General features: G+C 42.8%; 2 protein-coding genes across 9 annotated transcripts; both read left to right on the plus strand.

The window, feature by feature from the left end:
* The first annotated feature begins 9210 nt into the window (after positions 1 to 9210).
* On the plus strand, positions 9211 to 12321 carry LOC100283485 (uncharacterized). Its single transcript, NM_001156385.2, has 9 exons — positions 9211 to 9376; positions 9523 to 9668; positions 10306 to 10447; positions 10539 to 10635; positions 10713 to 10782; positions 10868 to 10972; positions 11102 to 11200; positions 11740 to 11830; positions 11921 to 12321. The coding sequence occupies exons 2-9, from the start codon at positions 9528 to 9530 to the stop codon at positions 11995 to 11997; spliced, it is 822 nt and encodes a 273-aa protein (NP_001149857.1). The 5' UTR covers positions 9211 to 9376; positions 9523 to 9527; the 3' UTR covers positions 11998 to 12321.
* A 1694-nt stretch (positions 12322 to 14015) lies between these two features.
* LOC100281735 (UMP/CMP kinase 1) lies at positions 14016 to 18401 on the plus strand. Of its 8 annotated transcripts, none has more exons than XM_020538952.2 (8): positions 14017 to 14180; positions 16807 to 16929; positions 16995 to 17112; positions 17200 to 17356; positions 17483 to 17563; positions 17647 to 17745; positions 17840 to 17914; positions 18040 to 18401. In XM_020538952.2, the coding sequence occupies exons 2-8, from the start codon at positions 16809 to 16811 to the stop codon at positions 18100 to 18102; spliced, it is 714 nt and encodes a 237-aa protein (XP_020394541.1). In that variant the 5' UTR covers positions 14017 to 14180; positions 16807 to 16808; the 3' UTR covers positions 18103 to 18401. The 8 variants fall into 8 exon arrangements, with proteins under 8 accessions (XP_008647818.2, XP_020394541.1, XP_035815478.1 ...); XM_020538951.2 differs by having other exon boundaries at positions 14019 to 14180; positions 17004 to 17112; positions 17647 to 17754; XM_035959586.1 differs by having other exon boundaries at positions 14019 to 14180; positions 16875 to 16929.
* Positions 18402 to 24315: the final 5914 nt, after the last annotated feature.

Here is a 24315-nt window from a genome sequence, read left to right on the forward strand (position 1 = left end):
GGGTCAAGAGAAAGGAGCAAAGGGGCAACCGAAGGCACTCCTGGTCTGGCGCACCGGACTGTCCGGTGTGCCACCGGACAGTGAACAGTACCTGTCCGGTGCACCAGGGGACTTAGACTCAAACTCGCCACCTTCGGGAATTTCCAGGGCGACTCGGCTATAATTCACCGGACTGTCCGGTGTACACCGGACAGTGTCCGGTGCGCCAAGGGAGGTCGGCCTCAGGAACTCGGCAGCCTCGGGATTTCACGAAGACTGCTCCGCTAAAATTCACCGGACTGTCCGGTGTGCACCGGACTGTCCGGTGTGCCAGCGGAGCAACGGTCATCTGTGCGCAACGGTCGACTCTGCAAAGTGTACAGTTGAATTCAGAATGTCAGAGCAGAAGTCAGAGGGGCACCGGACTGTCCGGTGCTGCACCGGACTGTCCGGTGCCACATGAGGACAAAGCCTCCAACGGTCGACCAGCTCCAATCTCAACGGATAGGATGACGTGGCTGGCGCACCGGACATGTCCGGTGTGCACCGGACTATCCGGTGCGCCCATCGCCAGCAGCTTCTCCAACGGCTACAAAATTGGATGGTGGCTATAAATACCACCCCAACCGGCCACTTCAAGGGGTGGGAGTCCAAGCAACATTCCAAGTCATCTAGTTGACATACTCAAGCCCTCCCAACCACCTATATTAATTGATCCATCCTATACACAAGATTTAGTCCACTACAACCAACACAAGTGCCACAAAAGAGAGAGCAAGCAATTGAGAGCTACTCAATTGAGTTTAGCCCTAGCGCCTTGTGAGATTCATTGAGAGATAGTGTGTGCTACATCTTTGTGTTCATTTGCACGTGGAGTTTTTGACTCCCATTCGAACTTCCTCCAAAGTGTTGGAGACTTGTAAAAGCTAGCAAGAGACACCAAAGATTGTGGTGGTCCTTGTGGGATCGAGTGTGATCCTTGAGAAGAAGAAGAGCTCGCCGATCCTTGTGTGATCGGGAGAGAGGGAAAGGGTTGAAAAAGACCCGTCCTTAAGTGGACTCCTCAACGGGGACTAGGCCTTCGAGGGCCGAACCTCGGTAAAACAAATCACCCGTGTTCATTGTGCTTTTGCTTGTGATTTGTTTGCTTTCTCTTACTCTAAGTTCTCTTGCACTATTCTTTGCTCATATCATTTGGTGTTGTTTCAAGTTAAAATATCATTTAAGTGAAGCAACACTCCGCAAGAAAAGAACTTGAGTTAGTGCTCTTTTTCATCTAAGCTTTCTTGCTTTGTTAGCATAGAATTATTAGTTGTATTGATTTATCACTTCCGCATTACTTGAAAGCTATACTCTTTACTAGCAAGAACTTAGTTTTTATACTTCAATAATTGTTCATCTTGTTCTAACCACTAATCAAAGGATCTAGTTGGGGGATAAAGTTTTAATTTTCAGGTTTCGCCTATCCACCCCCCCTCTAGGCGACTTTCAATTTTGCATAGCATAACATCATCACATCATTTCTGCATAACATAAGCATCATACAGCATAATGCACCTGGAACAAGAAGGGGATACAGTGTTGACCTTCGGAACATATTTTAGAAAAGAGAAAATTGTGCTAAGGCACAAGACAAATCGAGATGAAGTGTAGCCACATCGGAAACGCAACACAAAACTTTTTTTTATAGCTTCGGAAAATATTTCACGAAGCTTGGACATTTTTCATCGGAGAAGTAAGCGAATTCTTGTGATATAGAAAGGATTTTCTTCACGAAGCATGAAAAGAAGGGAAGGTGTTTTTTTTCGCCGAAGGCTCAAAAAACGGTATGTATGCAAAGTTTCATGCATCGTAAAGAACTAAACTATAAATAGATTATATATTACATTTAAAGTTACCATATATTACACATCTTTACGTTTCAGATGTTTCTACAATAGCATTCAATCCTCTTTAAGTACTATCTCCGCAGCTTCGTTCAATAGTTGGTTGACAACCTTGTCCATAATGGCTTCGGCCATTTTTCTAATTTCATCGTCCCCCTTCGGGTGGGGGCCCGGAGATGCCTCAGCAGGTTCTGAGGGAAGAAAAGATACGGCTATATTACTATTACAAACCGAGAGCAGAGTCTGGAATTAAAAATTACAGCATGATAAAAACCACTAATTAATACCTATTTGCCCTTCGGGCTCTGTACTTTTTTCGGTAGCTTCCGCTATTTTTCTAGCATCGTGGATGCCTTTTTCACTCCTCTTAATAATCTCTTGCGCCAATTCTCGGCCGCCGTTATCCCAGATATCGGTGAAGAATTTCCCACCAACCATGCTTGCTTCGGGTGAGGGGTCTTTAATGTCTTCAGAGGACAAGGTAGCTTCGGTCTGCGCTAAGGATTTTACATGCTCGCAGCCTTTCCTCTCCAAAACAGCAGCAATCCCCCTAGCACCCGAAAAAGCGCAGATGTCACCACGGCTATCCAGAATTTCCTCGAAGGCCTCTGCTTCGTGACTAATCCATTCCATTGGACCTTCAGGATTGCCTCTTGAAAAATTCTCTTCACTAGAGAATGCGCCAACGCTGGTGAAGCTAGATTTTATCTTTTTGACGCACTCTATGGATTTAACATAACATTTCCTCTGGGACGCACGAAGCTCTTTAACACTCATCTCCAAATGATTGGCCAGTTGATCACTAAGCTCGCGCTTTGTTTCTTCAAGTATACGCTCTTCTTTAGCTCTAGCTAGCTGTTTATGAAGATCTTTAATTTCACGTCTTTGGGCTTCGACCTGGGCCTTTGAGGTAGCTTCGTCCTTTTTTACCTTGTCTACCAATGTAAGCAGAATTTTATCCTTTTCTAGAGCTTCATTTCTCAGTTTAATAACTTCTGATCGTAGGTTATTGAACGCAATTTCATAGCTCTCATCTTTGGCACTCTTTTGTGCTCTCAATGCGTTGCTTAAAATTAAACCCTATATGAAAAAAAGGTTGGTATAAGAATAAAAGAATGAGTTACGAATTATAAAATTTGTAAACATCCAATTCCCATACCTTCAGGCTATTGTACGCAAGACTATCCGCAAGATCCTCCTTCGTCATAGCACATAATCCAGCCTCAAGCTTCGGAAACCCCATACTTCTAGACATCTCCCGACAGACGGATAATTCTTTATTGTCTGGGAGGCAGTATAGGAAATCCTCTTCGTCAGTCCCATTGAACACTAGTGCCCCCTTCGAATATTTCAATTCTTTGGCATAGTGATTAGCTTCAAAAACTTCTTCTTCCGATAACTTTTTCCCCGAAGCATGACGCACAATATAATCGTATATTTTGGAAGTTGCTTCGGGGACAGCAGTATCAATTTCTTCGACCAAAGTAGGCTCTGACATTTTCATTTCTTCAGTTGCCCTTGCAATTTTTGCTTCTTCTGCTTCCAAAGGTATTACCTTGGTTGGTTCTGAAGGCCCAGTTCCAACTTCAGTCTGTTGCTTCGGAGCCTCAGCAACGGATACTTCAGCAAGCGCCTCAGAAGTTTCAGCAGTCTTCTTTGGGGTTGTGCTTGGAAGTTTAATTGTTTCCAAAACATCTAACACATTAACCATTCTTTTTCTTTTTGGGGTCGCTGTTGGACCCTTTTTAATTTTTGTTGCTTTAATTTCTTCTGAAGGACTCAAAATTTCTGATATTTTCACTCCCTCAGTTGATGCTTTTGCTTCTTCCATCTTTTCTGTCGATGGCGCTTCGGCCAGCTCTTCGGTTTCTGGTAACAGAGTCTTTGATTCTTCCAATTCTTTTGTTGTTGGCACTTCGGCCAGCTCTTTGGCTCCGGGCAACGGAGTTGGTTCCTTAGCCTCGGGGGCTGAAGATGTTCCACTACCGAATTCAGGCACTGTGGCTAGTTCAATGTAACGTGGCCGGTGTGTGAGAACTTTCACCCTTTTTCTCTTCGGCGCTGGCTCGCTAGGAGCAGCTGAAGCAGTACCTTTCCTTTTCTGCCCTCGCACTGGATAATGGTAGTCGGGGTACACGAACCCAATTGCATCAAAAACTCAGTTCAGTCTTTTCTTTCTTCGGCCTCCGAAGGCTGCTGACATTGCAGTATCTTCGGCCTTCGAATATACCCCAAGCAATTCATCACTTAAAGTCTCAATGCTCTTTAACCAATCATCATCGGGTTCAACGAATTTGTCTCCATACTTGAATGTATATTTCAGCCTGATTAGCCCACCTTCGTCAGTTTCTTTAACAGTTTCTTTCGGTATTTCCCAGTTATCTGCAAGAGGCCACACTCTGAAAGCAATGTGCTCTTGTATTAAATCCCTTGTCCCGATAAAAGAGCAGACTGCGCCGAAGGCCCGTTGGCATTCTTCGGCTACTTCGTCCATTTCCACCTTCGGTTTCCGGAGTCCGAAGCGCTGCCAGATGGGGCGCATGATGATATTCTTAATATCTTCTCGAACCTTCAAATCATTTTTTACATAGAACCATTCTTTCATCCATTCTCCAGGCCATCTCTTCCGAAAGGTGGGCACGGGACAGCTTGATCCAGAGCGAGCACCGAAGTTGTAGCAACCAAAGTTGTTATGATATTGCTCTTTACCCCAGGGTTTCGTTTCATATAACAATTCATGTATATTGCAAAAGCTTTTCGCACTTGGCTCTAGACCCTGACTCTTCACAGCCCAGACGAAGATTCTCATTCTTATTATTGCTTCAGGGGTAAGTTGATGAAGGTAAACCTGATATATTTTCAGAACTTCTACCACGAATCTGCTTAAAGGAAATCGTAGCCCAGCTTTTAAAAAGCTTCGGAAGATAACGACTTCATCATCTTCAGGGCTCAGCACAGTTCTTTCTCCGGCATCTGCTCTCACAATGGACATATCTCGAAAGTATCTCCCCTTCATGTTTTCAAGGTGACTTTGCCCAATAGTTGATTTTCCGAAGACTGAATGGCTTGGTCGCCATGGCCGATCTTCGGAATCTTCACCCCCGCTATCTGCATCGTAACTGTCACTCTCACCAGTATCTTCAGATAAACCTTCTAAAATCTCCCTTGTAATCTTCTCCGTATTCGTCTTCGCCATTGACTCAAGAAAACCCAGATGCATCTCTTCAGAAAGGCTCAGCTTCATTTCGGCAACAACCTTCTTCTCCTCAGACATTCCTTCGGAATTCTTGTCTCTCGCTTCCGAAGCTTAAAACTAGGGAGGCAACCAAATTTTTGTAGGCAGAAAACTATTTGAGCAGGAAAAACAGATGGCAAGAGAGCGTGCCCAATAAATTGTGGCGAGCCCGTATTTATAAACCTATTATGTCGGAGACTGGAGGGCCCCATTTACCAATGACTGTTGCTATTCTAGCAAAAGGAAAGTGTTTTTTCGGACCTTCGGCTTATAGCCTTCGTCCATTTCGCAATCTGAATTTATCATTCTAACAAATTAATATTGCGAGGGGCTACTGTTGGGGGCCTTCGGCTTCCGAAGGTCCTCAAAAACATGATTTAACAATGTTTTCCAAGAGAAATATGTAAACAGGCACCTTCGAAGTTAGATTGCGGGTATACAAAAGCACGGTTAAAGACGAAGCTTGACTGGGACGAAAGGCGATCACGACGAAGGATAAGACGATCACGAAGCTATGTGCAGAAAAGCTTCGGCATAACGGCAGAAAAGGGGAACCGACTTAAAGATGAAAAGCCAAATTAGACCTCGAAGAATTACTATAGGGTTATTGTTAAATGTAATGGGTATTAATGTAATTTTGCATGGGCTGCGACCCATGCCTATAAATAGGTGAACAATATTCCTGTACTGTTCACGCTGATTGGGCATTGACTTTTGCGTCACACTTGTACTTTTACCTTCTCACAAGCTGAAGGTACATTTGTAATTTGATATCATTTCTATTCTTCCATCATAGTAAAATAGAGATGAGTTGTCAATAATACATAACCGTTCATGTTAACTTATATGTTTCATATGATTCTTTCTTCATTATTATATTTTATGCTGATGAAGGTATGTCCTTCATAACCTTCGTCCAAAGATCATTATATCCTTAGAGAAATAATGCTTCGAAGGGCGAAGGATATTAACATTTAATATTTTGTGTTGCCTTGTTCTTAATTCCTAGCATTTGAGAACAAGTCCCCAACACTCACGGTCATGAGCAGCTCATGACTCTCGCATGATTATTTTATGGAACTTAAATTTAATTTGTCATTTGCATTGCATGGGATTATGTATTAATTTTGTTCTATTACTTTATTTAAGGTTTGGTATTTACTTACATCTAGTAACTGCTAATAAAATTTTGACCAACTGATTAAAAGCAATGCTCAGCTTTAACCCCTGTTGTTGATTAGCCTTACACATCACATGAACTCCCACCTTTGGTGAGTTCATGCCCACTGGTTCCCCACAACTTGTTGAGCTATGATCATGTGTGAGCTCACCCTTGCTGTCTCACACCCCCACAAGAGAAGAACATGTGGTTCAGGAGGAGCTGCAAAACGAGGAGTTTGATTTGATCTAGGTGGCGTTTCCCAGTTGACTTGCGCCAAGGATGATCCTTAGTTCGTTTTATATTTATCTTTTATTTTGTAATAAGACTTCCGCTATGTAATAATACTCTGATGTTATTGTGACATTTATCTCTATACACTCTGTTATTATATGTGTTGTCTTCTTTGGCGCATATATGAGATGCACCCGGCTTTGTCCTCTTAAAACTGGGTGTGACAGTATTAAATGCGATTGATACGAATACCTACTCCACTAATGTCACCACAGTCAATAGAGGACGATGGGACCGTGGTCCCATCTACTTTCACTGTCTACGATGACGCACATCCGCAAATACCAGACATTGCTCCCCCACTTCGGTCACTGTTCTTAACAATTCCGGATGGGACATGCGATGTCTGGGCACAGTCTCGGCCTCGGGAGGGAACCTCGCCTCACCCGAAGTCGGCCTCGACATCGGGAGGAAACTTTGCCTTGCCCGAGCTCCGTCTCGGCCAACTGCCCTGGCAGTAGCGTATTAAATGCCACCCACTCCCGTGAATCCCACAGGAGACCACTCCGACTACTGTTCTGATCATTCCCTACACGGCCACGTGTCTAGGCGCAAACCTGACCTCAGCCTCGGGAGAAATTTCCGTCTCGCTCGAGCATGACCTCAGCCAACACAACATTGACACAGAAGGACGCCCGATGCCACCAACCCTTCCGCAAAAACCACCGGCAACGAGATGGCTACAGAAACCACAGGGCTGGTGTCAAGTCCGCTTTACACCATACGGGATGGATTACCATGCACTTTTTACCATACTCATCGTTGTTTCAACAACTACGACTTAGACATCTCGTCCACAAGATGGGCTCGGGTACGCGTCCAAGCCCCCGACCCTAGTCTCGACACTCTGCTCGGTCAAAATGCAGGATACAAGGGCCAGACATCCTCCACCTGATCAAAGGCAACTGCTAGGAGAAGGACCATCCCGGTGGCCATACTGCTATAGGGGCTCGGACTCGCCTACTCTCCACATTACGACAACCCTGGCACTCCTGGGTTCCCTACTTGAGGCTATAAAAGGAGGAGTCCATGGCTTCCAGGGGGCAGAGGACAACACTTCACCATTTGCCCTCCACGATCGATATTGACACTAGCCTCAATCACACACAGAGACTTGGGATCCACTCCCTCTCTTGATCAACTTGTATCCCATACTACAAGCACCTAGCTGCAAGATAATATAAATCTCATTCCCCGTTGGAAGTAGAGCCTTCTATTGCCTAAAGCATGATAAATCTTGTCTTCTTACATCACCCATATGGTCTGAGACACGTAGCAGGATACGTAGCACAAAGTCACTAGTTGATTAGGTCCATCGGATCAAAACACCGACAGATACATATCAAAATAAAATTACAAAACATATTCATTTACGGTAGCAATTAGACCACAAACAACATAAAATGTAATAAAAGCATAACCCGGATTACATATATACATGCATACTAAAATAGCATCTTAGCACACGTTTCACATAGCAACCCTTCGTAATTATGTGTATCCATATATTACATATCCAAAAGCAAGATAAAACACATTAATACAGGTTCTTGATCCTACCAACAAAGGCCCAAACTGTACATCAACAAGATGTTCTAGTTTCATAAGACAAGCATAAACATAAAGGCTAAGCTACAGGCATATATATCTTCTGTACCGTTGCAATGAACATAAAAGCATGAAGTTTCCTTGTCCCGGACGGAAGCTAGGAGCAGATAAACACTGCATTTTATTGGAAAGGAAAAAAAAAGATCTTTATGTAAGATATAAATAGTGTTGGTGAGTAATGAGGTAATCTGAACGAAAATGTTTGGCATTATTCAGTTTCTGATTGCCATGTTAAAATGTGCTAGATGTGCAACAATATGACCTGTGCTACTATAGTCTAACCTTAGAACAAAAAAAATATAATTGCACGGAATAAAAATAAATAAATTCCTGGGCTGTTCATTTACGAATTGATGGTCCAAAAAGGACCCACCCTAGCCAAGTTGTGATGAATCCCGTGTTGCAGAAGCAGCATTGCTTATTTCATTGATATTGATTCAACCAAACACCCTGAACCATTTGCTGACCAGCCTGTACCAGAGCATCCAATTGGTGAACAAAACTTGGAGAAATGAAATGAATTTGAGGCCAGCAGAGGCTCGACGTGTTGGTGGATGGCCTATGATGATGGACGACGTGCTGGAAGTGGGCAATATAATTTAGATAATCAAAATCAACAGTTCAAATCACTAGAAAACCTCTTAAATCTAATGAACAATATTATTTAGAACATCTCTCATCCTTTCCCTCTCTGTACCGTCGGTCCTGTCCTTCCCACTCCCCGTGACCCCATCGCTCTCTCCTCTCACTCACGCTGCCTTCACCTTCGACACTTCTTCCCTCTCACTCACGCTGCCGTCACCGTCGACACTTCTTCCTTTCCGGGACTATAGCATAAGCACGATCTATATGCCAGTGAATAATAGGAGAAGAGTTTCCTCACAATTGGGAAAAAACGATGAACAAATCTTCTATTTTTTTCTGTCTTTGTTGTTCAATCTTAATAGGCCTCCATGTAAAAGCCCATCGACATCCGCCGAACATTCGCCGAAACGAAAGCCCGGCACCGGAAAAAAAAAACATTCGCGGTCGCTTCTTTCTTCTTGCCCAATCCAACTCCAAACTCTCCATCCAGTGGGAAAAAAAAAACAAAAAGGGTACCGGAAGCGGCGAAAGCCTCGCCCCCCGCCGCTCTCGCATCGTCTCCGGAGCGCACGTCAGATCAGGTGCGCCGCGCCCCCCTCGCCTAAGCTGCGACGACCATCCATCGAACAGGTACCACTCGCCGCTGCCCCTCCTTTCCCTTCCTGCTGCGCCGTGGAACCCTCTAAGCGATTTGGATTTGGATCTCACCTCGCTCCTTCCCGTGGCGATACGACTCGCCGTGACTTTGATCCGTGGCGGTGGCTCTGCGGGTGCAGGAAGGATGACGGGCTCCATGGATCTCCCGGCCAAGGGCGGGTTCAGCTTCGACCTGTGCCGCCGGAACAACATGCTGGAGAAGAACGGGCTCAAGGTCCCGGGATTCAGGAAGACCGGGACAACCATCGTCGGCCTCGTCTTTCAGGTGCGGCCGCCTACTCGTTGTGTTGACTTTTGGTGTCCCGGCAATTTGGTGTGGCTTCTGCTGGTTCAGAGTTACCCATGTGCCCGAATTTGGTCGGCATGAGCCTCCTCGTGCTGGCTTGTGTCGTTTATGTTAATTATGTCTCGGAACTTATTTTTGGGGCGCTGAGCTGCTCAATTGAGCCTTTGCAAACAAAATCTGCCTGATATCAATCCCATGCTCAACTTCCTGTTGCGCGTGCTGCTAATACAAATTGGGAAAATGTTCTGTGCAAACCACCCTCCTAGTGAAAGTCCCCAGTGTTTTGTTATGTTTGTTTCCATTGCATTAGCTTAGGGGAAAATGTATACATAGTACATACAGATATATTCATCCCAATGAAAAAAACTCTGCAAATGATTCTCTGACAAATCCTAATTGAATCCTGATTTGCATCTACTTGTGATTGAAAGAACAAGTCTAATGGATAGTAATTTCATATTCACAACTTTATACCATTTTTTAGTAAATATACACTAGTGCTCTCAGGCAGTGCTGCTAGATGAAAGACCTTGCAACATTGTGTTTTGAATGGGCATTGTTTCATATGCCCGCATTCATTGAGATTAATATTGGATTAAGTCATGCTTCTATCTAGGATGGGGTTGTTCTTGGGGCAGACACAAGGGCAACTGAGGGCCCCATAGTTGCTGATAAGAACTGTGAGAAAATCCACTTTATGGCACCGAATATATACTGCTGTGGAGCAGGAACTGCTGCGGACACGGAGGCCGTTACAGGTAGATGACTACAAGACTGAGATCTTGCTGCCTTTTCACACTCATTTCTTCCATTGAATTTTTTATTGACATCTGATTCAATTTACTTCAGATATGGTGAGCTCCCAGCTACAGCTTCACCGTTATGCAACGGGCCGCGAATCAAGAGTTGTAACTGCTCTTACACTACTGAAGTCACACCTCTTCAAGTGAGCTCCTCTCGCATGCACATTTACAACATTCTATCATTGTGTCAACACCTGACCAGCTTATGCCATTGTGTTAGGTATCAAGGCCATGTCAGTGCTGCCCTTGTTCTTGGTGGAGTGGATTGTACTGGGCCACATTTACACACTGTTAGTAACTGAGTATAACTGTCTGTTTCTTGTTGTAAGTGTGATGTAAGGTAGTTAGTAGTTACGTTAACTTTGTAATGTGCAGGTTTATCCACACGGGTCCACTGATACTCTTCCTTTTGCCACCATGGGCTCTGGTTCTCTTGCTGCAATGTCAGTGTTTGAATCGAAGTACAAAGAAGGCCTTACTGTAAGTGAACTGGTGCAATAGTTCCTTGATTTAACCATGGTGGTTCGTAGTTGCATAATTGCATTTGATGGTGTTTGTTTTCATTACAAAAAGTTTATCAGTACTGAATTGTTTTTATCTTCTATGTAGAGGGAGGAGGGAATACAGATTGTGTGCGAAGCAATCTGTGCTGGTATTTTCAATGACTTGGGTAGTGGGAGCAACGTGGACGTCTGCGTGATAACCAAGGTATGTGTTTTCTGTTTCCCTTTTTTAGAGTTCCAGGACTGAACTGCCAAAATCCTGGCACAAATCCATTGGGAAATGGCCCAACTTAACAAGCGTAAGTTTAAGAGCACAAGACTCATCATGCATGGGACATAGGTCAATCTCACTTACATCAACAGGGAGAAGGCCCAAGCAAACTTTTGAAGCAAAACTATAACGAGAACTAATGCTGCAACATGCATTTTCACTGCAAATGTTGAAAAAAAGCCCAAACCAAAACGAAGTGCATTGCTTGCTTGTTAGAGAACGAGCTTTCAAACTATCTCTGCAACAACTGACTTCGACTCGAGATGTATGTAATGTAATATATACGCTGGACTGTCACATGGTTTGATTTACACTTGAGGTCATCAATTTCCAATAATGCTCAATTGAGTAAACCACAACACTGCATCTTGTACTGCAAATATTTGCCTTTTGAACAAATCAAAGAACATGAATATATTATTGTTATTAACCCTTGAGAGTGCTTTGCTGACCAACACCTATTGACATTACAGGGGAAGACAGAATACTTGAGAAACCACCAGTTGCCGAATCCCAGGACTTATGCTAGTTCAAAGGGATACAGTTTCACCAAGGGGCAGACTGGTGAGTTCCTGGCTAACGAAATAGTTGTGTATAGGATATGGCATACCGTTTGATATAAAAAGTATAAATGCATGATTCTGCTGTTCGCAGAGGTACTGTCTTCAAAGGTCACACTTCTAAAGCAGAAGGTTGAGGTCGCCGAGGGTGGTGATGCTATGGAGGAGTGATCTTGCATCCTGCATTCATACAAGCATATTCTGAATCTGTGTAACTTTGCTTAGTGGATCAGCTAGAACAAGAAAAAAGAAAATTTGGAGATCTTTGCTGTACTCGCTGGACCAAAGCCAGGGTTCTTATGCTAAATGTGTTTCTAATGTTTGGCACATTTTAAATTGCTTGTTGTTTCCGAATGTTTAAAACCGGTGAAGGTATGGTATTTGCTTGGAGATGTTATTACTGTCGCGTCGGTTGTTTGTCGAACGACTAGGTAATGGCGCAATGAAAATCATGCCTGATGCAGTGGTTTACATGACACATCTGTCTGGATTACAGTACAGCTGTACTGGGAGGGCTATGTCATGTCTGGCTTGTTGACCTGACTATCAATGTTCAGTTTAGCTCTGTTAGTAGATTAGCGAAGCAAGAAATCTGCGGGTAGTAGCATGTTTTGCCAAAGGATTTGAGTCATGTTACTTGAGCAATATTTGCTCAAAAGACATCTTAAATCTGGAAGAGATTGAGTTATTTGTCTCGCAGATAACTCAAAAGACAAGATGGATGGATGTGGCAGGCATAGAGTTTGCATCCAGAAAGGCTAACCTGCTCGTTCTTGGAATTAATTTTCTGGACATATCCAGAGAAGGGCACCAGAGCAATGCAAGCACATGAATTATTTGAGACACTAGGGTCTAGGGGTGCCCGCGTGCTGGGTCAAAGTCATGCCTAGTTTAATAGGACCTTGATTTTGTTGAACAACGGCAATCGTTAATAAAAATTTTTTTAGAAATAACTCTGGCCCTACGTTTAAGGCTGGTTTGCTGGCTAGGAAAACTAGAGAGAATATATGAGGATCATCTCATCTTTCTATTTAATTTTGAATAGAAAGGTGATTCCTCTTCATGGACCACCTTCAATTCTTTGGCAACCAAATCAGTCTTGAGATTTTAAGTTCGTCATATTATATTAAAGATATTGTCGTATGTGTATGTCCATTAGACGGGTAGAGATCGGCCCATGCGGGTTTGTTCGGTTAGGAGTAAATTGAAAGAGGATCAGAGGGGATTAAATCCCTTCCTATTCAAAATTAAATAGAAGGGAATTTGATACCCTCAGGCCTTGTTTGAAAACTACCGTATTCATCTTATTTAAGTAGATTGCAGTGCAATTTAAACTAATTTACACCTCAATCCACCTCAATACTTGTGGATTGTGGTAAATACGAGAGTATTCAAATAAGGCCTGAGACCTTGTTTAGATACTCTAGTATTCATCTGAATCCATATGTATTAGGGTGGATTAGGTGTAAATTAATTTAATTTATATCTAAATCCACATCAATACATATGGATTAGCGTGAATAGTAGACAAAGCCTTAATCTTCTCTAATACACTTAGGGCATATACAAGGGTTGTTTTAAGTTGTGTCTCAGAGTGTGTCTAGAGGGGTGAATGTAAAAAAACCAAAGACATGTATCTTGACGAAGACACAGTGTCTTAGCTCTATGTTCGAGAGAGGAGACTAACTGATTGGTCACTTTAATTTATTGAATGCTCTAATTGGTACAATAAATATGGTAAGACACATGTTTTAGACATGACCACTGTATTATATTGTGTTTTAGTTATGTTTTATACTTTGAGTACCGTGCAACAGTGTCTAGGATGCCTTTTACGGACAATTTCTGCGGTGGCAGCGGCCGGTGAAGATCGAGCTTCTCCCCTACCGCTGAAGTCACTCCAAAATTTAAAATGTACATAGTAGGCTTATATAGTTATGTACTGCAGTACTTTAGTACTTGTTATCTTTTAACAGCTACCCGTTATATTAGCACTGAACAAGAATCAATAGTGGATGGATCAATCTATAGGCACGTGCGTGTTGGATTGGATGGAATGGAATCGACCACATCTTTCGCGTCGCAGCCAGTTGCCCACCCCCCTGTGGAGGTGGAATTGGAATCGAAATGGGAATGGGAATCCCAGCGCCAGCCAGCTTTGCACCTCTCTTTGAGCTTCCTCCTGTCCTTTTGCTGCAACTAGTAGCACTGGCTTCATCTAGAGGGACCGTCTCCTCTCCTGCACCCAGACTCCTCTCTCTCTCTCTCTCTCTCTCCCCTCTGTGTGCGGTGTGCCCTGGCCTCCTCCGCCGCCATTGCAGCGAGCAAGATCAATCCCTCTGCTGCCATTCATGGTAACTATATATTTCTTTCTTGCTCTCACGTTCCTGCTCGAATATTCTTTCTAGCATGTACATACAGTTAATCGTTTTGTTTCCTCTTCTATTGTTCTACTGTCTGTGTCAATCGGATGCTTTTTTTTGCAACGTATTTTGAACAGAAGATGGAATTAAGTGTGTTCTACAGATCATACGAAAAATGAAAAAGGGGGAGATAAACAAACAAAACAAAACAAAACAAAAAAATCACACCATACGTACGTCAGTCTCTTTGTTTCCTTCACTTCTTTTAATTAATTAATTAATGATGATGAAAATGAAAAAAAACAATTCTTTTGTTTATTTCCTCTCGCCCGGATGGCAGATGCGATCAAGGAGTCCATCAATCAATCAGGACATGTACAGTAGTGTTTAATGTGGAGGCTCTTAGCCTCTTAAGATGTTTAAGAGGGTTATTTATAAAAAAATCTTAGAGCCGTCTCTCCGTGAAGAGACGCCTCTGGCTCGTAAACCAAGTAGCAACAGATGCCTCACTTCTCACTATACGAATTTGTCGTCTGTTCTATCGATCTGATGTTATATAAATACATTTAATTCTGTATTTATTAATAGACTATGTTTATAGACACTCTACTGTACAATAGAGTCTCTTAGTTACCTCCTGTGCTTGGAGAACCGTTTTGGTGTCTCTCCACTGTACATGCCCTCGTCATATCACTCAGCATCTCATTCACACGGGCGCTTTTTACAAGTCATGCTGGTCCATCAACAAGTTTGACTTGATGGCGGTCATACCCTTCATGCCCAGTGTTTTCAACATTTTGATATCCTAAACGAAGCTAATATCATCTTGCTACCAAAGAAGGAAGGTGCGGAAAAAATCGAAGACTTCAAGCCTATCAGCCTAATTCAATGTGACGCTAAGCTTTTTCTGAAGCTTTTTTCCCTCAGGCTCCGGTCATGGAGAACATCGTTTCCAAGTGTCCGAGCGCCTTCATCAAGGGAAGAAGTACCTATGATACCTTCTTGTATGTTCGTAGCATGGCAAGGAAATTCCACCAAAACAGATCTCCGATGCTTCTCATCAAACTTGATATCTCCAAAGCTTTCGACTAATTCAGATGAGACTACCTTTTAACTCTTCTCTCTCAACTTGGTTTCTGGATCGCTACAGTGCTGGCCACATCCTCGTCCCAGGTTCTTCTCAATGGGATCCCGGGGCAATCGTTCTACCATGGAAGGGTGACCCACTTTTGCCTCTACCTTTTGTCCTGGTATTGGAGCCGCTGCAAAGAATGCTCAGCTTAGCAACTCAGGCTGGAACTCTGTCACAAATATCTAGCAATAGATTGCGGCTTCGTGTCTCAATGTACGTAGATGATATCTACTGTCATTTTCATCAAACCCATCAAAAGCGAATTAGACGCCTTGACCTACATTCTTCATGGTTTCGGGAAGGCATCCAGGCTCCAAACCAATATTCAAAAGTCATCCTTCCTGACAATTAGATGCGATCACATGAACCTCAATGAAACCATTTGCAACTTCCCTGCGACTAGGGCGTTTTTCCCAGTCAAATACCTCGGCATCACTCTGACAGTTTCTAGATTGAGAAAGGTAGTTTTTCAGTATCTACTGGACAAGGTGCATAACAGGATGGTGGCCTGGAAAGGGCGCAACATCACCCATGCTGGAAGACTTATCCTTACTAAGGCGGTGCTTTCCTCGCAGCCGACTCATACACTTTCCGTCCTCAACGCCCAAAGTATGTGTTTAAGGACCTTGATAGGATCAGTAAAATGTTCCTTTGGGCCGGTGGAGAAAACCTAATGGGAGGGAAAATGTAAAGTGAACTGGCCAACGGTGACACGTCCTGTCAACCTCGACGGCCTTGGAATGCTTGATTCAAAAAGATTTTCTAGAGCGTTGCAGTTACGTTGGTTGTGGCTGGATGGGCAAACCCTGATGCTCCATGGGCGGGGCTCGAAACTCCTTGCACCAACACTAACCAACTTCTCTTTGCGGCGGCAACAAGAATAATAATCGTCACAATTTGACAGTCAAGGAAGCGCTAGTTGACCATGGTTGGGTGAGAAGTATCAACTTACAGTTCATCTCGGCAATCGACCACTTGAGCCAATTCATTGAGCCTTGGACAATTGTGCAATCTATGCGCCTCGTGCAAAATACGGAGGATGAGATAACTTGGGCCTTCACTCAAGCAGGCTCCTATTCAACGTCAACAGTATACAGAGCATAGTTCATAGGCCACACCGATGTAAACTTCAAGGCGCTTATACAGAGCATAGTTCATCTGCCTAGGATGCCTAGAAAGGGAGTACGCTCCATGCTCCTTCTCACAGTGTGGGAAATTTGGAAGGAACGAAACTCTTGTATTTTTCAATAGAAGGAGAGAAGCGTGCCGACGCTCCTGTCGAAAATCAAAGAAGAGGCCACCCTTTGGGGCACCGCCGACGCCTTGCAACTTCAGGCGATCCTTCCGGCTATGTAAACCTAAAGCCAATCCTCGCGAGATCCAAAAAAAGTTGTAAATCTGTAATCTAGCCAAGTTTTGCTTGCCCCTTTTTTTGGGGGGAGCGCCCTAGGAAACCTTGTTCAAACTCTTCTTTTTTTTTAATAGAAATGCACACTATCTTGTGCCGTTCATTTCAAAAAGAGGACTTGATGATGCAATGTTGGATGATGCAGAGTCAAGCTGGGGCATTCCCTCCTGGGAAGAAGATCACGGTGGTGTTTGTCATAGGTATGCCATGCCTACTGTACTGTGTTTTTATCGAGCGAATGTATATGATCATATTTTTTGCCTAGGCGGCCCAGGCAGTGGCAAGGGCACCCAGTGCTCCAAGATTGTCAGACACTTTGGATTCACCCACCTGAGCGCTGGCGACCTCCTGCGCCAACAAGTTCAGTCAGATACTGAACACGGGTGACACCTGATCGCTCGCCATTTTCCGATATGTTGTAGGCGCCAGCTTGCCATATATCCTTCTGACATGCCCATATATCTCGTCAGTGCCATGATCAAGAACCTGATGCACGAAGGGAAGCTCGTGCCGTCCGACATCATCGTCAGGCTCCTGCTCACGGCCATGCTCCAGAGCGGAAACGACAGGTTCCTCGTCGACGGATTCCCTCGAAACGAGGAGAACCGCCGAGCGTACGAGAGCGTTGTGAGTTCCGATCGACGTCGTGTCTGTCGTCTGCCTCAGCTTTTTTCTCTGTCGGCCGGAGAACTCCCCGTGCGTCGTCCTGTTTAAGCTTCTCTCATGCCTTCTAGCTTGTTCATTAATTACCAGATTGGCATTGAGCCTGAGTTGGTGCTGTTCATCGACTGCCCAAGGGAGGAGCTGGAGCGGCGCATCCTGCACCGCGATCAGGTGTCAGGCTTGCTCTTTGCTTGTCACTCCAGTCAGCGCCAAGCCCTGTAACCTGTGTGTTTCTTCTGGTTGTCTGTCTGCAGGGAAGAGACGACGACAACGTCGACACTATAAGGAAGCGGTTTCAGGTTTTCCACGACTCCACTCTACCTGTTGTTCTGTACTACGACAGAATGGGGAAGGTCCGACGGGTAATAATAATTCTTTTTATTTTGTATGGAACGTACACCGTGCTGATTAAAGTTTGTAAATAAATATGAACTGCTATTTTTTCAGGTAGATGGCGCCAAATCCGCTGATGCAGTCTTTGACGATGTGAAGGCTATATTTACTCAGCTACTGACCACTCAGGTCCACTCACTCACTCACATTTATCTTCCTTTTTTTTTTCCAATTGATTGTTCTCTCCTGATAAAGCCTTGAAAAAACATCGGCGCTCGTCCGTCTATCCTCTTTTTGTTTCACTATGTATATAGGCAAGCCAAGGTGGCAATGCGAGCAGCAGGCGGAGCAATCCGCCGCTTTGTTCAGTGCTCTAGGATGAAGCAACATACCTCCAGCTCCAAATAAAAAAAAGAGGATTTCAGAAAACACACACTTGCTGTGCGTATGTGGTGTGTTCGTGCTGTGCTGTGCTGTGCTGTGCAGATTTAATGGCTTGTTAAAAAGAAACAGAGAATAATGGCCCTCCCCAGCTGCAGCTGGTATGGTTGTTCGCTCAGTGGCAGCACTAGAGGCTGCGAGCCTGCTGCAAACACACAGCTTGTATTTCTAATTGTAAAATGTAGCGAAATGGATGAATGTGATGTGTGCAACTCATTCAGTTTGCTTTGCTGCATCTCATCTGATGATGCTTGTGATGGCTTTCTTCCGCAAAGCTGCCGATCTGGGGCTTGTTTATTTATTTATTTCCAACTCAATTAGCATCGTGTTTGAGTTTTTTCCCCCCTGCTATTTTGGGTTCGTGATTTCTATTTTTTTTGTTTGTTTGGTCAAGTTAAACATGACAATCTATTTTCTTGTGTAGATTTTTAACGTTCTATGTTTTTAGACCGATTTTTTTTACGTTTTCACCATTTCTCGTGAATTATATATAACTCACTGGCTTTAGATGTTTTTGGGTATCGGAACTATGTAGTCCCCAACATTTTTTTGGCCACCACTATGGTGTACCAAGATAGAGACGACATTTGTCTGGCTAGTTTTTGCTCATAAACAAGTTCTATGAGTTTATTATACTCGCGAGGAGTTTAAATACATAAGGTCATGAGTTTTTTTTCGTATTCCTAGACTTCTTGTTTGTTCTCTTATGTTAACATCGAAATCTATGTAGTCAACCATATTTTATTTTTCTTGCAAATTTTTGGTGTCTCCTGTGCTGAGACCAGTTTTCACATTTTTCATCATTTTTCGTGACCTCTAACTCATTGGTTGAGGTGTTTTGATGGTATCAAAACAATTGAATCCCAAACATTCTTAGGCTGATCCTAGGCTGTCATGTTTTTGCTCGCAAGTGGGTTTTTTGGATTTACTACAACAGTAAGGAGCTCACACATGGGGTCTTGAGTTTTTTTACGCTATTTTAGGTTTGTTATTCCTAAGATTTTTGTTTGTTCTGGTATGCCAAACACGACAATCTAGTAAGCCAACTAACATCCTAGTGCTGCTCTAATACCTGGCCAGGGTCATGAGGAGCTCAAATATGGCCAGGGTCATGGTTTTTTCTCTCACTATTTTGTGTTCGTGATTTCTAATATTTTTTTTTGTTTTGGTATGTCAAACGTGACACTCTAGGCAATTAGCCATATGTTATTTTTATGAGAAATCCCTTCAATGTCATCCAAACTTATACCAATTCCTTCAATGTCATCAGAATTTATATCTTCCCTTCCATGCCATCAAATTCAAATTTTAATCCCTTAAATACCATTACCTTTAGTTTAGAGTTAACGTCGTTAGTTTAATTTAAAGTCAATCTCTGCAATGACATTAAAATCTATATTGATCCATTCAATGCCATTAGAAATTGGTTCGATATATTTGGAGTTTAAAAATTCCAAAATAAAAAATATGTATCAGATTTTTAAAATTCCACGATTTTTAAAAACTTAAGTATATACTTTTTTGTAAACCCCCAAAATTACTTCGCTATATCAGTTCGTTTTTAAAAAGCTTAAGTATGGACGGAAGTTTTTAAAAATCATGGAATTTTAAAAATCTGATCCATATTTTTTGATTTTGGAATTTTTAAACACTAAATAGATCGAATCAATTTCAAGTGGCATTGAAGGGATCAATATAGATTTTAGTGGCATTGAAGAGATTGACTTTAAATTGAACTAACTACGTTAGTTCCAATAGTTCCAAACTAACGGTAATAACATTCAAAGGATTAAAATTTAAATTCGATGGCACTGAAGGGAAGCTATAAATTTTGATGGCATTGAAGGGATTGATATAAGTTTAGAAGTATATTTTTATTGGACCCATTTCTTTATGTAGTTTTCGACGTCCCATGCCTTTAGACCGACTTTTACGTTTTCACCATTTCTCATCCGCTACAGCTCACTAGTTTTAGGTAGTTTAGATAGCAAGCAGATAAGAACTCCAGCGTAGGCAGACACAAATGGGTCCAAAAGTTTGATATTTCTGAAGGGAGAGGCCACTAGAAGTCTTTGCTGTCTAGTTCATTAAATAGTAGACAAAACAGATACACACTCCACTTGTGGATAGGTATTTGCAGACTATGGTTTGATATTTCATTTGTTGTTCACCCAAGGTTTACCTCAGCTTGAGCACACCAATGTAGGACAGCAGCAGGGGGAGGAGATCTTTTGTGCAACTTCAAACCTGATCCGTATTCAGATAACTACATTTCCCTCCACTATCTCCAGAACAGTCCAACTCCTAGATTTCTTTCTGTAGTGGGAAACCTTCAGCACCTGAGCTATGTACTTTATCCCCACTAACACTTATACCTATGACAACTTAAACGCATAGGTGGAGTTCAGCAGGATAAGGAGATTCTTGTTCAGACTACCAAATCAGTATCGAACTAGACTGAAACAGCCAATACTGGCCATTGCACAGCCCCCTGTTTAAGCCCTTCTATCTCATAAATCTCCTCAACAACAGATCTATATTTCTTAACTAACATTACTCTCCAACTATAGCCCTTTCTATTGGTATAACACTCCAGGGCTGAAACTACTCAGAACTGAAGTTGTGGTGTTCCAAAGTATAACAAAAACAACTAAACACTCAACTTCAGTTTAACTGATCAGCCCACACTATCTCTGACAGAGGAAATTGCAGCACCATTTTCTCCCAATTGTATACAGTAGCCACACCAACTCTTTGCATGAACTTGTTCTCCTATACTTAGTATTTGACTTTTTTATGGGGTTCACAACCCAATATTCCTTGGATAAATTACTAGAGAGCTCCAAAATATGGTAAAAACACACTGAATCACTTAGAAACAGTCTACTTGATCCATCTCTCACAAGTCTAACAAAGGAAGTTTAGACACAGTTTTCTCATAGGTTTATACAGTACCAAGTCCAACCCACTTTATAAAACTCGCTCTCCTAACAATGCTCTCCAAGTTTACTGTGGAAACTATAGTCTAAAACTACTCATATTGATCACAAAACACCTCCAAACTATGCATCCTCCACTGCTTTCATGCTTCAGTGGCTGAATAAGAATGCAGTCAGTGTAAACCTGACAGCAGAGTTTGGGACCAACTTTACTCCATTTTCTGTGTAGAATCATGACCATAACCATTAAATCCATCTGTCCTCCAATCTATGGTCTTCAATGTCTCTATATACTACATTGTCCAAAGCATCATAGATTCAGCACAAGGAAGCTCCAAAGTCATCCATAAAACACTGAATCTCAGACTTGACCTACAGTTCATCATCTGAAACTCTAAAAATCTGCCAGCCCCAATTTGGCTCACCTTTTCTCAAAGTTTCAAGCAACTTTAGGGGGTGACCTTTAACCAAACTTAATCTCCTACTACAGCTATACTTCTTTTCTATAGGAGTTCTAACTTAATTCTCCACAGATTAGCCACAACAGAGTTCTAAACATGGCTATGTTTTACTGAATTTCAGCACTTAAGCCATTTAGTTAAGTCGGAACCCAGAATCTGACAGTCCACTTTTGAGCAAGATTTACACTCAGTTCCATATAGTTCTTGGGTCAGATAACTTAATCACACTTGTACTCCTATAACAGCTCTATAGCTTTGTTATAGTGACCATAATCTATAACCCTATGGATAGAGCAGTAGAGAGCTCCAAAGATGCACCAAAATACACAAATCCTGACTCTGAATTTGCACCAAGTCTGAAATCCATAAACATGTCAACCCCACTTTGGACTGCTTTTACTCCTAGTTGCATATGGTTTTAGGGTTGTGACACTGAATAAAAGTTGTTCTGCAACAGTTACTCTACAAGTTTGTTAAAGCAATCTTTTGCCAAAAGTCTCTAATTTAAAAGTTACAGGGGTTCAAAAACAGCTAAACCAAACCGTTTTGGGCTGAATCCAATTTGAGAAAATCTGAACTTTTGCAAATTCCTCCAAATCTTTCCACACCACTTGGAAATATCCAAATAAGAAAGTTGTTCAATTTTCCAAGCTATACAACTTTGGTACTTTGACTCTTACCAAATTATCACTGGATTTTGAATTCCACTTTTGTGGCTAGTTTAAAGTTTTAACTGTGACCACTTCTTCAAACCACTTATCAACTTCGATCCACCACTGAAAGCAAAATTATTCTTTGATCTAAGTTCTAACTCTGAAACGTAGAACTTATGGCCAAAATTTTCTTGGTTTAGGGTTTGATCTATTTAAACACCATTTCACCTTTGAGCTCAAGTTAGGGTTTTGAATGTGCTTTATTTTCTTTAAGTGATTCACCCACTTGATTTACACTTCAAGGCAAAGTTGCTCTAGGTTCTGTCCTTCCTTTAGTACTTTAAGACTTCAAACCAACTTGTCACTTATTTAAGAGATGACTTCCCCTCACATGGCTTAAGCAAAACTCTTAATCTAAGTCCTATACCCTAACACACAACATCACACTTTTGAAAACTTTTGACCTAGTAAATGCATTCTAAGTATATCAAGCAAGTTAATGCAAGTGCTTATGATTACATGTCAATTTTTTAGTTCTCGTAACACCAGGGGTGTTACAATGTTAAAGAGCCGTAGGGAGTAAGGGGAAAGCTTGACTGAGACAGACATATAGATGAGTGATAAAAATTAACATCAAGCGCCGAACTGTCCGGCATATTGCGCGGACTGTCCAACCGTGTACGCGGACTATCTGACTATGTAGGTGGACGGTCCGTGTGTCTATTAGGGTTCGCGCGGCATACGGCGGATGCAGATTTCGATGGTCAACAGTCACTGGTCCGGACGGTCTGTGATCATGCGCGGACGGTCCGGCCGTGCGCAGATCGGCGGATTTACCCGCGATTTATGTAGAAGGCTATGGTTGTTCAGGAGTTGTATTAATCAGCATCCTGTAAAGTGGCTGGGATTGGTCGTGCCAATTTGTAGCCGATGAATCACGTGTATTATCCTTAATTTCAACCTCATGCGTGGGAAAATTAGTAACAACAGATTTATCAAATGCACACGCTAGCCTTTTGTAATCATCTTGCGTACCTCATATTCTTTGTTGCATCTGTTCTCGTTGTTCATCTTTGTAAGATCTAAGAGATTGGATTTTGTTTGTTTCACTTACTTTGGGGTAGCTGCAGCAGGTCGGAGCGAAGCCAAATCAGTCACCCTCTGCCGGATGATCTTGAGATTCCTGTCTACCTTGAAGTTAGCCAAGAATTTCGTATGTGCTTGCTTGATCAGCTGATCCTTGTGTTCCTCGAGCTCCTGCCGATCTTCAGGCGACAGAGGCTCGATAATGTTGCTAAGAGAGACATCAGAGTTATCTTTTGAATTGGCCATTGAGGGACGATCTGATAGATCCCCAACGGAGTCACCAAAAGGTGTATTGACGCCGGGACATCAATCACTGTGAAGTGTACCGGCGGCGGTGCTCTGCAGAGGCGCGGACGGTCCACGACCTAGCAGCAGGAGCGATGTTCTTTGTGTCGAGCCAGATGGTCTGCGCCTGGTGGCCGGATGGTCTACGCGTGCGCAGAAGCAGTGGCGTTTGCCAACAGCACCTGAATTTGACCCCCTCCCCCGGGAGTGACTATGTCATGGAGGAAAAATCCTAGGGTTTGTCTTGAAATCGATAGACCACCCAAGACGCCTGCAAACGAAGTAGAGTCGAAGAGGTGAAGATCGAGTTGAAAAAGGATATGTTACTGTCTACTGCTATGGCAAAAAGTAAAGGAACGAAAGATATATTTATTTGGTTCGATTGTTGGTGTTTGAGTCGATCCTTCAAATATAAGAGGAGGTCTAGACCTGTTCCGCGTTCTCTAACAACTCCCACATGTTTATCCGCCTAATCTGATCTAAACGGTGATCAACAATTATTTTCTGTTGTCACAGTGGAACCGGAGTTCCCGTTGGTGGAGACAACAACAACAACGTTGTCCACAAGGGCGAGGATGTTGTGAGCACTATGCTTTCTAGGCAAAGACGCGGTTGGCACGGCCAAAGCGTTCCAAGAGAAGCACGGCTTCACAGCCACAACGGATGCTAAAGTGGCCTCCATTGATACTAAAATCAAGCCAGGAAACAAAAGCTCTTCCAACTAA

Source organism: Zea mays, chromosome 6, assembly GCF_902167145.1.
Source record: "Zea mays cultivar B73 chromosome 6, Zm-B73-REFERENCE-NAM-5.0, whole genome shotgun sequence".
Classification (NCBI taxonomy): domain Eukaryota; kingdom Viridiplantae; phylum Streptophyta; class Magnoliopsida; order Poales; family Poaceae; genus Zea; species Zea mays.